General features: G+C 43.9%; 1 protein-coding gene across 1 annotated transcript in view; it reads left to right on the top strand.

Annotated features, from left to right (window-relative positions):
* The window catches only part of LOC106577876 (uncharacterized), a 239,722-nt gene that overhangs the window by 221,589 nt on the left and 4,537 nt on the right, over positions 1 to 13,596 (top strand). The window contains exons 32-42 of the mRNA XM_082965287.1: positions 1,279 to 1,342; positions 4,936 to 5,118; positions 5,323 to 5,430; positions 5,636 to 5,827; positions 9,705 to 9,821; positions 10,177 to 10,338; positions 10,581 to 10,679; positions 10,960 to 11,106; positions 11,427 to 11,543; positions 12,678 to 12,869; positions 13,002 to 13,288. Of these exons, the coding sequence (XP_082821413.1) occupies positions 1,279 to 1,342; positions 4,936 to 5,118; positions 5,323 to 5,430; positions 5,636 to 5,827; positions 9,705 to 9,821; positions 10,177 to 10,338; positions 10,581 to 10,679; positions 10,960 to 11,106; positions 11,427 to 11,543; positions 12,678 to 12,869; positions 13,002 to 13,288 (1,668 nt within the window). The remainder of the gene's footprint in view (positions 1 to 1,278; positions 1,343 to 4,935; positions 5,119 to 5,322; positions 5,431 to 5,635; positions 5,828 to 9,704; positions 9,822 to 10,176; positions 10,339 to 10,580; positions 10,680 to 10,959; positions 11,107 to 11,426; positions 11,544 to 12,677; positions 12,870 to 13,001; positions 13,289 to 13,596) is intronic.

Raw genomic sequence — 13,596 nt, 5'->3', positions numbered from 1 at the left:
CACATTATCGTCTCTGGTAAACACACACTAAATGTATTTTTTGTCACATGCACACAATACAGGTGTAAACGGTACAGTAAAATGGTTACTTGCAATATCATAAACCGAAAGTGTCAGGATACGTTTTTTTCATTCATATTTTATAATTATTAGATGACGCTTACCCAGACACACTTGTCTAAATTGATGGGTCATGTGAAAGAAATGTTATAACATCTAGCTAAGTGGACGGGTCACTATTTTCTAGACATGTAAACATGTTCATGAAATACAATAGATCGACGTAATCTTCCCCAGACACAGCTGGCTAATTTGAGGGGTCATGTAATCATCTGGCGAAGTGGAGTCAAAGATTTTTATAACTAAACCAAGATAGACCACACAGCCTGTTGTTTCAAATTGGAATGAATGAGTCATAGTGGGCAGAACAAGTAAGGAGGTGGGCAGAGCCAGGCATGAGCTAGCGAGATCCTATTGGCGCGTTCTAGCACACATTTGCATATTTCCATTAGGGAACGCCTACTCTATGAAGTGAGCATGTGCAATAACTCAATTCACCTTTGCACTCCTTCTAAACAAAGCACATTTTTTCAACTTTGGTAAAGGGTAACATCTAGAAAACTTAGTCCACTCTGTTCGTAACAGATTATAGTTTTGGGAACAGAAAACTGTAATGAGATCAAAGGTTTCATCAATGAGAAAATGTGCAGAATGTCGGCCAAAATCCATCTCGTTCTATCTTCACCCACTGCCGGCCACTGGGCTTCCTCTCACTACCATATTTGGTAGTGACTGGAAACGCCATGCGGATGCTTCACATTTATACATCCGATGAAATATCTGTCCCATTGTTCTATTTGTGGTGGAATCTTCTGTTTAGACATGTAGCTAGCTAAACAATGAACCGGCATAATCCCAATTCATACTACTACAAATACAAACATTGTCATAGCTGTAGTATAAATCTGCAGGTAGCTAAATCTAACCAACTAGGTTCAATGTTAGCTAGCTAACATTGTGCTATAACTAGAGATGCAAATGGTTTTCTGATTTTAACAATATTACTACACAAATCATACATGTAACGTTAGCTAGCGAAGTAGTTGTTGATGGCTAACGTTATATCTTTCAAAAACGCTGCACCATTTCTGCTTAAAAATGCATTTTAATAAAAATAAAAATGCCTCTTGTGAAGTAGTGACGTGTGACATGCGCCTAGCTCCCTGAAACGGTCACATATTTAGAAGTGTCCGTTGATGTTGCTGTTTTTTTCCGTAGGGTGACGATGGCAGGCCTGGTTTCCCTGGTAACCCCGGAGTCCCTGGTCAGCCAGGTGCTAAAGGTGAGTGGCTGTCACCTGTCTGTCGTATACCTACCTGTGCACCGCATGTCTTCTTACTGTATCTGTGATGCTCTCTTCTCTGTACCATTCTCTTAAACTCCGAAGGGTTGGGAAAGGTTCGTAAGAAAGCATTTCCCTGTACAGTCTACACCAGCTGTATTCGGCGCATGTGATAAATACAATTTTATTTGATTTCATGGTCTCTTCCCTGTGCTAATCTCTTCCCTGTGCTGGTCTCTTCCCTGTGCTAATCTCTTCCCTGTGATGGTCTCTTCCCTGTGCTAATCTCTTCCCTGTGCTAATCTCTTCCCTGTGATGGTCTCTTCCCTGTGCTAATCTCTTCCCTGTGATGGTCTCTTCCCTGTGCTAATCTCTTCCCTGTGCTGGTCTCTTCCCTGTGCTAATCTCTTCCCTGTGCTTGTCTCTTCCCTGTGCTAATCTCTTCCCTGTGATGGTCTCTTCCCTGTGCTAATCTCTTCCCTGTGATGGTCTCTTCCCTGTGATAATCTCTTCCCTGTGCTGGTCTCTTCCCTGTGCTAATCTCTTCCCTGTGATGGTCTCTTCCCTGTGATGGTCTCTTCCCTGTGATGGTCTCTTCCCTGTGCTAATCTCTTCCCTGTGCTGGTCTCTTCCCTGTGCTAATCTCTTCCCTGTGATAATCTCTTCCGCGTGATAATCTCTTCCCTGTGATAATCTCTTCCCTGTGATGGTCTCTTCCCTGTGCTAATCTCTTCCCTGTGATGATCTCTTCCCTGTGCTAATCTCTTCCCTGTGCTAATCTCTTCCCTGTGCTAATCTCTTCCCTGTGCTAATCTCTTCCCTGTGATAATCTCTTCCCTGTGATGGTCTCTTCCCTGTGATGGTCTCTTCCCTGTGCTGATCTCTTCCCTGTGATGATCTCTTCCCTGTGCTGGTCTCTTCCCTGTGCTAATCTCTTCCCTGTGCTAATCTCTTCCCTGTGCTAATCTCTTCCCTGTGCTAATCTCTTCCCTGTGATGGTCTCTTCCCTGTGCTAATCTCTTCCCTGTGCTAATCTCTTCCCTGTGCTAATCTCTTCCCTGTGATGGTCTCTTCCCTGTGATGGTCTCTTCCCTGTGCTAATCTCTTCCCTGTGCTAATCTCTTCCCTGTGATGGTCTCTTCCCTGTGCTAATCTCTTCCCTGTGATGGTCTCTTCCCTGTGCTAATCTCTTCCTGTGATGGTCTCTTCCCTGTGATGGTCTCTTCCCTGTGCTAATCTCTTCCCTGTGATGGTCTCTTCCCTGTGATGGTCTCTTCCCTGTGCTGGTCTCTTCCCTGTGCTAATCTCTTCCCTGTGCTAATCTCTTCCCTGTGCTGGTCTCTTCCCTGTGATGGTCTCTTCCCTGTGCTGGTCTCTTCCCTGTGATGGTCTCTTCCCTGTGCTAATCTCTTCCCTGTGCTGGTCTCTTCCCTGTGCTGGTCTCTTCCCTGTGATGGTCTCTTCCCTGTGATGGTCTCTTCCCTGTGATGGTCTCTTCCCTGTGCTAATCTCTTCCCTGTGCTAATCTCTTCCCTGTGCTGGTCTCTTCCCTGTGATGGTCTCTTCCCTGTGCTAATCTCTTCCCTGTGCTGGTCTCTTCCCTGTGCTGGTCTCTTCCCTGTGATGGTCTCTTCCCTGTGATGGTCTCTTCCCTGTGATGGTCTCTTCCCTGTGCTAATCTCTTCCCTGTGCTAATCTCTTCCCTGTGCTAATCTCTTCCCTGTGCTAATCTCTTCCCTGTGCTAATCTCTTCCCTGTGCTGGTCTCTTCCCTGTGCTGGTCTCTTCCCTGTGATGGTCTCTTCCCTGTGCTAATCTCTTCCCTGTGCTAATCTCTTCCCTGTGATGGTCTCTTCCCTGTGCTAATCTCTTCCCTGTGCTGGTCTCTTCCCTGTGCTGGTCTCTTCCCTGTGATGGTCTCTTCCCTGTGCTAATCTCTTCCCTGTGCTGGTCTCTTCCCTGTGCTGGTCTCTTCCCTGTGCTGGTCTCTTCCCTGTGCTAATCTCTTCCCTGTGCTAATCTCTTCCCTGTGATGGTCTCTTCCCTGTGATGGTCTCTTCCCTGTGCTGGTCTCTTCCCTGTGCTAATCTCTTCCCTGTGCTGGTCTCTTCCCTGTGCTGGTCTCTTCCCTGTGCTAATCCCTTCCCTGTGCTAATCTCTTCCCTGTGCTGGTCTCTTCCCTGTGCTGGTCTCTTCCCTGTGCTGGTCTCTTCCCTGTGCTGGTCTCTTCCCTGTGCTGGTCTCTTCCCTGTACCTTTCTTTTTTCATTCTTTTTTTGGGAAGGGGGGGTAGATCAACTTTAATTTTGCAGATAGATTGTAGCTTCAATCAATGTAATTGTCTGCATAATTTCCAATCCCCCATAAGTTTTTGTAAATATACCACCCCTCTCCTAATTGGAGTAAACTAATTGACATCAACACTTAGGATTCTACTTTCAGTTTATACATACTATATAAATTCTACGGACACAGTATATTTTTACAATAGTTCTATTTTGTTCGTTTTTAGTCCCACCCTTCAGCTCCACTCAACCCCTCATCTATCTCTGAATACCATAACGTTTTGATTTCTATTTGCCATTTATTTTTCAACTGTGCTGTGATGTTTCACAAAAGTTCTGAACCTTTCTATTCTCATAGTTTCTACAGATTGTAAATTAAAGATAAACATTTTTGCTCAGAGTATTATTATATTATTGATTGATTGATTGACTATGACTTTTTAAATCACCCAGTAGTGCTATCTGCAGAGTTAGCTTCAGGTAAACGTTGCAATTCTTCAGACATTCTTGAACCTGTGACCAAAAACAAACTATATGTGGACAGTACCAAAATAAATAATGTAATGATTCTGTCTCTTCGTAGCAAAATCTGCAGAGCTGAGATTGTTGTGTCCCCCATGTGTTTTGAATAATAATTGAAATGGAAAAACTCTTGTGTATCAGTTCATAAAACATGTGCCATGGAGTCGGTACATTGAAAATCTCTTCCCAACTATTTTGCAATCTATATGACACAGACGTAATTTTTTTGGTCCTTAAATGAAACTGGTATATTTTTTTATTTATCACAATTTTCTTTAGCAAATTTTGGTCTTTAATGCAGTGCTGACAGACAAGTTCCTTACTTTTCCCTCTTCCACTTGCCTCTTCCATTTTTGCAGTAATGCTGCAATTAGTTGGTTGTAATTTTGAGTAGAGCAGACATTTCCATATATTTGTGTTAGCTGCATGTGTGACGTAACTCTACCAGTCCTATTTATGATATCATTTACAAAGATTCTACCTTTTTTTTAAAACATTATTTCCAAAAATATATATATTTTTTTATCATTTAGTATATTTGAGTTTAACCATAATATTTGTTGCAATATTTATTCTGTCTTTTCTGGTGGATTAAACTGAAATTGCAAACAACTTTCTATGGCTTGGTTTACCTGTATCTTGTCAGTGTAAAGGTTTTGTATTGGTTAAGTTCTTACCTGTACCTTGTCAGTGTAAAGGTTTTGTATTGGTTAAGTTCTTACCTGTATCTTGTCAGTGTAAAGGTTTTGTATTGGTTAAATTATTACCTGTATCTGTATGGTCCTCAGGGGAGAGAGGTGACTCGTCCGGCTACCCCGGAAGTCCCGGAGCTAAAGGTGAGTCCGGAACCCCCGGTTACCCAGGTGGCCAAGGTGCTAATGGCGCCCCCGGCGACAACGGTTTCCCAGGGGGCCCTGGGTTCAGCGGACAGAAGGGAGCACCGGGAGTTCCTGGAAGACCTGGACTCTTGGGTGAGTAGTAGTGATGATGATGTCACAGAACGTGATGTCATAAATGTCACACAGATGAATCATGTCACAGGGAAATGCTATTTAAACAATTTAGAAAAGGTGGAATAAGAGAAGAAAAAAATTATATATTAACCCCCCCATCCTCATTCATCATTTTCTATGTTCCTGGTTATGTTTTTTGGGGTCCCCCCCTCCTCCTCTCAGGTACCCCTGGTTTCACTGGGGCTAAGGGTCTGAACGGATACCCAGGAGGAAGAGGTCTCGACGGGACAACTGGCCGCCCCGGCTCCCCTGGATCATCTGGAGAAAAAGGTTTGTCGGACACACACACACAGAAATACGCCCACGCACACTCAAACACACACACATTACAGTTTGTAATACAACATCAATGGCCTGAGTGAAAATCTTTCTTTCTCTTATTTAACTGACATGGCCTCTGACAATGTCATAACTTCAGTACAATGTCCTTTATTGGTGTCGATGTTATAATGCAATAATCATGTTCTTTCTCAAGGTCTGCCGGGATCTCCTGGTCTTGATGGACTCAACGGACTGGCTGGACCGAAGGGTATACCAGGAACCCCGGGTTATAGTGAGGAGGGTCGCCCCGGCACCCCTGGAGCGGCCGGTCTGAAGGGAGAGAGGGGATCCTCCATCCCAGGACCCCCGGGATACAACGCGGAGAAGGGAGCGAGAGGAGAGTCAGGTGAGAAAGATTCATCAATTAATCAAATTCATTTTATAGAGAAAGATCAATGAATCAAATACATTTTATAATGAAAGATCAATCAATACAATTTATTTTATAGAGAAAGATCAATCAATCCTTAAAATGTATTTTATAGAGAAAGATTAATCAATCAATACAATTTCTTTTATAGCCCTTTTTACATCAGCAGTTGTCAAAGTGCTTTCTAGATGCCCCACCTAAAACCCCAAAGAGCAAGCAATGCAGAGGAAAAAGCACAGATGAGTCATCTTGATGAGTCACATGATGACCCTAGCCCAGGGGTGGGCAAACCTTTTGGTTCAAGGGCCACACTGAGTTTATGAAACCAAGTGAAGGGCCACATACTACATGCGAGATAAAACATGTGAAGCCTTTATTCATTTTCACATTGACACGCAATTACTAGTGTACTGTAGGTGTACATATGCTTGCAGAACAATTCTACCCTTGTTTTATGTGAACAAATTGTTCACAATTATTCTTTTTTTTTTAATGTATAACATCACAGACAGTCAAACACACATACAGATCCTGTATCTCTACCAATCAAACTTAGTCACAATATGCAAACTTAAAAAAAAAAATATATATATATACTAGTACCTCGCGACTGCAGCCCAGTCTATGACTGGAGACATGCAAAATGTAACAGCAGATGTGTAAAAAAAAAAAAATATTGTAAAATTTAAGTGAAACATATGGTAAGAGCATCTGTTTCATTTGGAATGGCCTGTTTTTGAAGCATATTAAATAACAATTCTCATCTCCATTGTGAGCCACATTCAGTTATCCAATCACCTCAGCCCAAATCTGACTGAATAAGTGTTAATTGTCAGATGTATGAAGACAAATGACCTGTATCCAAGTGCATTGCTGGGTAATTCTCAATGCATAACCATCATCATGAAAAAGCATAATCCTTGCCTACCCCAGCCACGGTTATTAAAGTCTTAATATGAACAATGGGTCTGGTCACCTCTCTTGACAAGGTCATCAAAGTCTGGTGTCATCTTTTGATGTAGAGATTCTCAGAACAGCTGAGCATAGTGTAAAATCACCTGAGAGCTTCAGGCTTTTGATAGAGGTATCATTTCATATTTTTAAATGTAAGGTTGTCTAACTATACAAATACTTTTTGAGATCAACTGACACTAACCAAAGAGTTTATCAAATTGAACAACTCCTGTTTTCCCGTGTCCAAGGGCATTGAAATATTTGATATTGATTTATACACTTTGTTCTGTTGAAATTTAGAATTCCCAAATCAAAGCTTTTGATTAAATCCTCAATTTTAATGTAAAATGTCTTAAATATGTTTTTTTTTATTTATATAAATTAAGTTTTGTTTAAGATGAAATGATCATGTTCAATCTAAGGACATAAGATACTATCAAAGTGTTAAAATAAAATGGTAAACCAACAGAAAAGAGTGAACAAAACAACGGTAGATAAATCAGTTGGCCTAAATTCCAACAGAACAAAGTGTATAAATCAATATCAAATATTTCAATGCCCTTGGACACGGGAAAAATGGGTCACCTTTTTTTTAACACAAATGCTTCCTATTTCAAAGTATGGAATGACCCTGTGTAGTGGTTGTTTAAAAGACGATAATAATAATACATTTAGCTAAAATGTGGCTTATTTCCTTGATTTGGGAATTCTAAATTCCAACAGAACATAGTGTATAAATCAATATCAAATATTTCAATGCCCTTGGACACGGGAAAATGGGTCACCTTTTTTTAACACAAATGCTACCTATTTCAAAGTACAAAATATAATTAGCAAAAAAATACACCAATCCACTCAACGTTTTAGCAGACGTTTTCATCCAGAGGAAACGTTTTCGTACTGGTCCCTCATGAGAAACGAACCCACAACCCTGGTCACTTGTTAAATTTGACCTGTGACGGGATTTGTGGTAATTCATGACCAAGAACGTTTGTTCACACACATTTGTGGACCCGAATAAAACAAGCATTCTTTGGGTTTTTTAATGTTTGTAAACTTAGTTTCATTCTGGGAGCCATAGAACTGGTCTATTGTTTCTGTTTTGTACTTCTCCTTCAAAGATCTGTCATATCGGATGTCCATGAGCTCCAGTTGTGTGTCTAGTGGTGTTTTGTCACCGTTGAAAGACAGGGGGCATGAAACAATCTCAATCATGGTGAAGTCTGAGAAACTGCGGGAAAACTCAGCATGCAGGTCGATCAAAGTGCTATTGTCTGCGATGTAGGCGCGTTCAGTGTGGCCAGTGTCGGGAAAATGAGTGAGAGAGCGGCTGCTCATTTGTCTGGAGAAAACATAAGTTTGGCCTTGAATGCTTTCACGTTGGAATACAGTTGAAGCACAAGAACACACATTTCCCTGCAGTTTCACATTTAGATCATTCAGATGCCCCAATATGTACACACCGAAAGCAAAGTCGCCCAGCAAGTCTGTGTCTTTCAACTCGGAGAAGTCGTCAGCTTTACCAACCGTATCAAGGAACATACCCATCTCTCCTCTCAGTTCCCACACACGGCTAAATGCTTTCCCCAGGCTTAGCCAGCGCACAGTTGAATGGGACAACAAGTCCTGGTGCAGCTGAATGAACTGACCTATAAAGTTGACAAGTTGTACAACCACTTTGACAACATTTTCCAGCTTTAACACACTTTTACACAGGGCTTCCTGATGAATAATACAGTGAAGAAATATCAATTCCTCCGAGTTGGGTCTTTCTTCTTTTACTTTGTCTTGTCATCTTTTTAGTAGGCCAATGTTTTTACCAGGTAGATTTGGTGATCCGTCTGTTGTGGCGTTTTGTCGGTTTGCTCCACAGTAGAGTCATTTTTTCCAAGCAGGCAGACACACTGCCGTATAAATCAGAGCCCCTTGGTTGTTCCCATCACAAGAAGATCCTCTGTTATTTCAAAGTTGTCGTTTATTCCTCTGAGAAAAAGATCGAAGCCATCTTGTTTTTTTCTTCACCTCTGAGATTAGCTCCTCACCTATCACTTCCACCCGCCTGGTGATGGTTCTGCGTGATCAATACATTTTCGAGAATTGGCTTTTACTCTCAGGACAAGTTATACCAGCAGTCTCCACCATACGCTTTTTCCAAACTCCCCTTCAGCAAAAAGCTTGCTATGCTTTGCGCTTTTATGTGCCACTACGTAACTTGCCTTAGTTACGGAAGTCTTGAGTAGAGCATCGTTTTTTTAAGTTTGGCTTTTAAGTTTGTGGCAAGTTTTGAGGCCTTCCTTGCCTTTTCCTGAGAAGACAGATTACTAGCGTAGTTAGCATGCTTACTTGGAAAATGACGATTGAGATTATATTCCTTAAAAACGGCAACACTTTCTTGGCATATCAGACAGGCCTTATGTCCAATATTAGTTTTTTTTAAAGTATTTTGCTGTGCATTCTTCTTTAAACACACGACATTCAGAGACCACTTTTCTCATTTTCGCAGCACTCATTTTCCACGTCAAAGGTCGTCAAGCAATGAAGTGGCTGTGATGACTGAGCGCATTCTGAATCTGACTGTAGACCCAAATACAGAGCGCGCTGCCAGGCTACAGCGCCATCTATTGGGGGTTGTTTATATATCATGGAATTAGTCATTTTAGGCCGAAAATCGAAACTCAAATATAATCATATTTAACACTTTTAAAAAATGTCTCGTGGGCCAGATTGAAGTGCCTGGCAGGCCCGATACGGACCGCAGTCTGTACTTTGCCCCCCCCCCCCTTGCCCTAACCGCTAGACTTACCTGTAATACTGCACTCACTACATTTGACCAGAAAAAAAGCAGACAGTGAGACATGTGTGTGTGTGTGGATGACCTTAACTCTTGTTTGGTTGTCAGGGGGTCCTGGTATGACAGGCTTCCCAGGTCTGCCTGGTCGTCGTGGGGAGACAATCGGCTCCAATATCCCTGGACCTCTGGGAGACCCAGGCCTGCCCGGACTCGATGGAGAAGAAGGTAGTTTAACCCTTTATTTAGCCTTTTATAAAACTATAGATTATATTCCTCTGTCTCACTTTCCTGCTCCTTCTTCTCCTCCTTTCTACTTCTCCCTCTCATCTCCTTGTCCTCCCTCCATCTAAGTCCAGCTCTAACCACTCTATGTCTGTAGCTAGTTTACTGCGTGTTAAATGGTTAACATCTCCTCTCCCCTCCTATCTGTTCCTCCTGGGTTTCCTCTTCTCCTTCCTCCTCTCCATTTCTCCTCTGTCATCTATCCTTCTCTTCCCTCCATCTAAATCCCAAACTCTGTAGACCTCTATAATGTTGCTAGTTTACTTGTGTGTTAACTGTTTATGGTGGGTTCCTCCAGGTTACGGTGGTCCTCCAGGCCCCCCAGGCCCACCGGGGCCCAGTACGGCCCAGGGAGACAGAGGTGACGCTGGGCTACCTGGCTTCCCCGGTACCCCTGGGAGACGTGGAGATCCTGGAGGTCCCGGTGGCCCAGGAAGGGAAGGCAGCCCTGGATTCAATGGTACAGGGATGACTCTTGTTTGTTGACCACTCAATGTAATATCAACCAGAATGTGACGTTGATCTGACGTCTGGATTCAAAGGTACAGAGATGATTATGTTGATCTGAAACATGTACAATTTGTTGGAGGGGCACGTTGGTCGACCACTCAATCAATTATCAACCAGAATCGGCTGTTGATCTGAGGTCTTTGCCCAGTGGTTGATGTACCATACCTTGTCGGATGTTGTTGTGTTGCCTAGGAGAGAGAGGCGACTCTGGGTACAGTGGAGTGTCAGGAACCAAAGGCTACCCTGGAGATCCAGGATATTACGGAGGGAAAGGACCCAAAGGAAGGAAAGGTGAGAGACGTATCCTTTTAACACTGACCTGAACACATAACACTGGTCTTTGTCAATTTGATCAATTATGTTATAGAAGATTTAGCTTGAGTCATTTTCTCTCTCTTTCTCCTTCTCTATCGCTCTCATCTATCTCTCTCTCCCTGTCTCTCTCTCTCTCTCTCTCTCTCATATCTCTCTTTCTTCCACCTCCTCCTGTCTCTCTCTCTTCATCCCTCCATCTCCATCTTTCTGATCATGTGTGCGTTTGCTTCCTCCACACACATCTCGCTCGCTCTAGGTTCTTCTGGTCGTAAGGGGGCCCCAGGTATAACTTTACCCCCCCCGATCTTCCAGACTCCCTACGGAGAAGTGGGAGGCCCTGGGCTCAACGGCGCTCCAGGGGCCATGGGAGAACCAGGCAATCCTGGCATTCCAGGCAGAGGGGGTGAGTAACCTACTAGGAACAGCCTGTCCTACTAAGCAAAGGTCGTGAGTAAAGTGGCCTACTGGACTGGATTGAAGAAAATGTGATTTGTACCCACCAAAGTTTAGATTGGAATCCACACTGAACTCATTTTACTTGCTTCAAAACCGTTGTGATGGATTCAGTTAGTGTGGAGTCAAGGCTAACCAAAGTTACCCTTAGTTACCCCTGATCTAGGTTCAGTTAAACCCTCATCCAATCTTAACCTTAACCATAAGGTAGTTAAACCTAATACTGTCCTTAGATCAGTGTTCTAAGTGTATCTTCCGCCTTTGTTCCAGGTCCTAAAGGAAGGCCCGGTGCGGTGGGGAAGCTGGGGAGGAACGGAGGGTCAGGTCTGAATGGACCTCTGGGAGACCCTGGTTCTCCTGGTTTCCCTGGACCTTCCGGATCACAAGGTATGCGTGTACGTGTGTGTGGGTGTGTATGTCTATCTGTGTGTACATATATGTGTGTGTGTGTGTGTGTGTGTGTGTGTGTGTGTGTGTGTGTGTGTGTGTGTGTGTGTGTGTGTGTGTACGTGTTTAACTATACTTGTGGGGACTAGCAGTCAGTAGAGGTGTGTGGGTAAACCACTGAGGAAGCCAAGCCAATAAAAAATCCATATAACAACCTCTGTTGTGATAATTGCGTTGTTTGCTCTATAACCCGTTAGTTCATACGCCACTGTGATGTACAATAAGGCAGAGACAACAAAAAGACAACAGTGGCGGAATAAATTCAACTACACGTACATTTGTTTCTTCACAAAACCGGAGAGCAGCATCTGTCCGGTGAAGTCCACAAACCCAATATTGCATGTAACAAACAGCTGTATAACCTGCAACACAGTCAAACAAGTTAATGTTTTCAACAGTTTACTAAACAACTAGTGATTTAGAACCATAGAGTTACATCAAGTCAACACAAAGACAACAGGAGCACTGGCTCCGCTATTCCAGCACCATTTCCACTGAAACATGTAAACATCATCAAATCAACAAGGCTATAGAAGCTTAGTTTAATACACTGAAAACAAACAAAGTTATATGCGTGCGTGCGCATGAGAGAAAGGGAGATGTCAATACATGTACATTCTTACAATGCTCTATAACCGCAACATAATGCATTATAGCTGGAGGTACTTAAGAGTTACCCAACATTTTAACATTTAGTACTCCTCTCCTATCCTCTTCCCTCTCTTCGTCCCCCTCCTCTCTCCTTTCCTCTTACCCCTCTCTACTCTCCTTCCTCTCCTCTTCCCCCCCTCTCTCCTCTCCTCTTCCCCCCTTCCTCTCCTCTCTCTTCTCTTCCTCTCCTCTCTCTTCTCTTCTCCTCCTCTCCTTTTCCACTCCTCTCCTTTTCCACTCTCCTCTCCTCTCCTCCTCTCCTTTTCCACTCCTCTCCTTTTCCACTCTCCTCTCCTTTTCCCCTCTCTCCTCTTCCTCCCTCTCCTCTCTTCCCCCCCTCTCTCCTCTTCCCCCCTCTCCTTTTGTAACTCCTCTCCTCTTCCCCCCTCCTCTCTCCTCTCCTTCTTCTCCTCTCTCCTTCAGGTCTGCCTGGTAAGCCTGGTCTGCAGGGTCCCCCCGGCAGTGTGGCCCGCAGCAGGAGTGTTGGTTTCACCCTGGTGAAACACAGTCAGAACAACCAGGTACCCATGTGTCCCCAGGGCATGTCCCGGCTCTGGGAGGGATACAGTCTGCTGTACGTAGAGGGGCAGGAGAAGGCACACAACCAGGACCTCGGTGAGTCTCACACACACACACACACACGATTCAGGCAGGCAGAGAGACTTACACATTTTGCAGAAAGCTAATCTTTATCTCCCCCCTCTCTCCTCTCTCTCCCCTCTCTCCTCTCTATCCCCTCTCACCCAGGTATGGCGGGCTCCTGCCTCCCCCGTTTCAGCACTGTCCCCTTCCTCTACTGCACGCCCAACGAGATCTGTTACTACGCCAGCCGCAACGACAAGTCCTATTGGCTGTCCACCACTGCGCCCATCCCCATGATGCCGGTGGGAGAGGAGGCCATCAGCCAGTACATCAGCAGGTGCTCCGTGTGCGAGGCCATGTCCCAGGCTGTGGCTGTCCACTCCCAGGACCTCACCATCCCCACCTGCCCTGCTGGCTGGAGGTCTCTCTGGATCGGGTACTCCTTCCTCATGGTGAGTGAAATAGGGATTAAAGCCAGATTCAATCCACGGTGCATTGTAGAACACTGTTGACAGTGCGCCTTTCAAAGGCAATATTCCCACATTCTCAGAGATCACATTCATGGTAAACGCTGAAGAGCTCGGCTCAATCGTAAATGACCTTTAAATATCAAGCATGGTACAGTGTGCCTCGGATTGAATCCCGAACAATATTTGTAACTAAAATGTAAAGTTATTTCACTACACAATAACCCCAGTCTAAACCACCATAGTGAAACTAACAGCCAGGACTTGACTGGGCCTCTCCCTCTCTCTTTCCC

This window comes from Salmo salar, chromosome 18 (assembly GCF_965601325.2).
Source record: "Salmo salar chromosome 18, fSalSal1, whole genome shotgun sequence".
Lineage (NCBI taxonomy): Eukaryota > Metazoa > Chordata > Actinopteri > Salmoniformes > Salmonidae > Salmo > Salmo salar.
The sequence above is the reverse complement of the archived record's forward strand: the minus strand, read 5'-3'. Positions and strand labels throughout refer to the sequence as shown.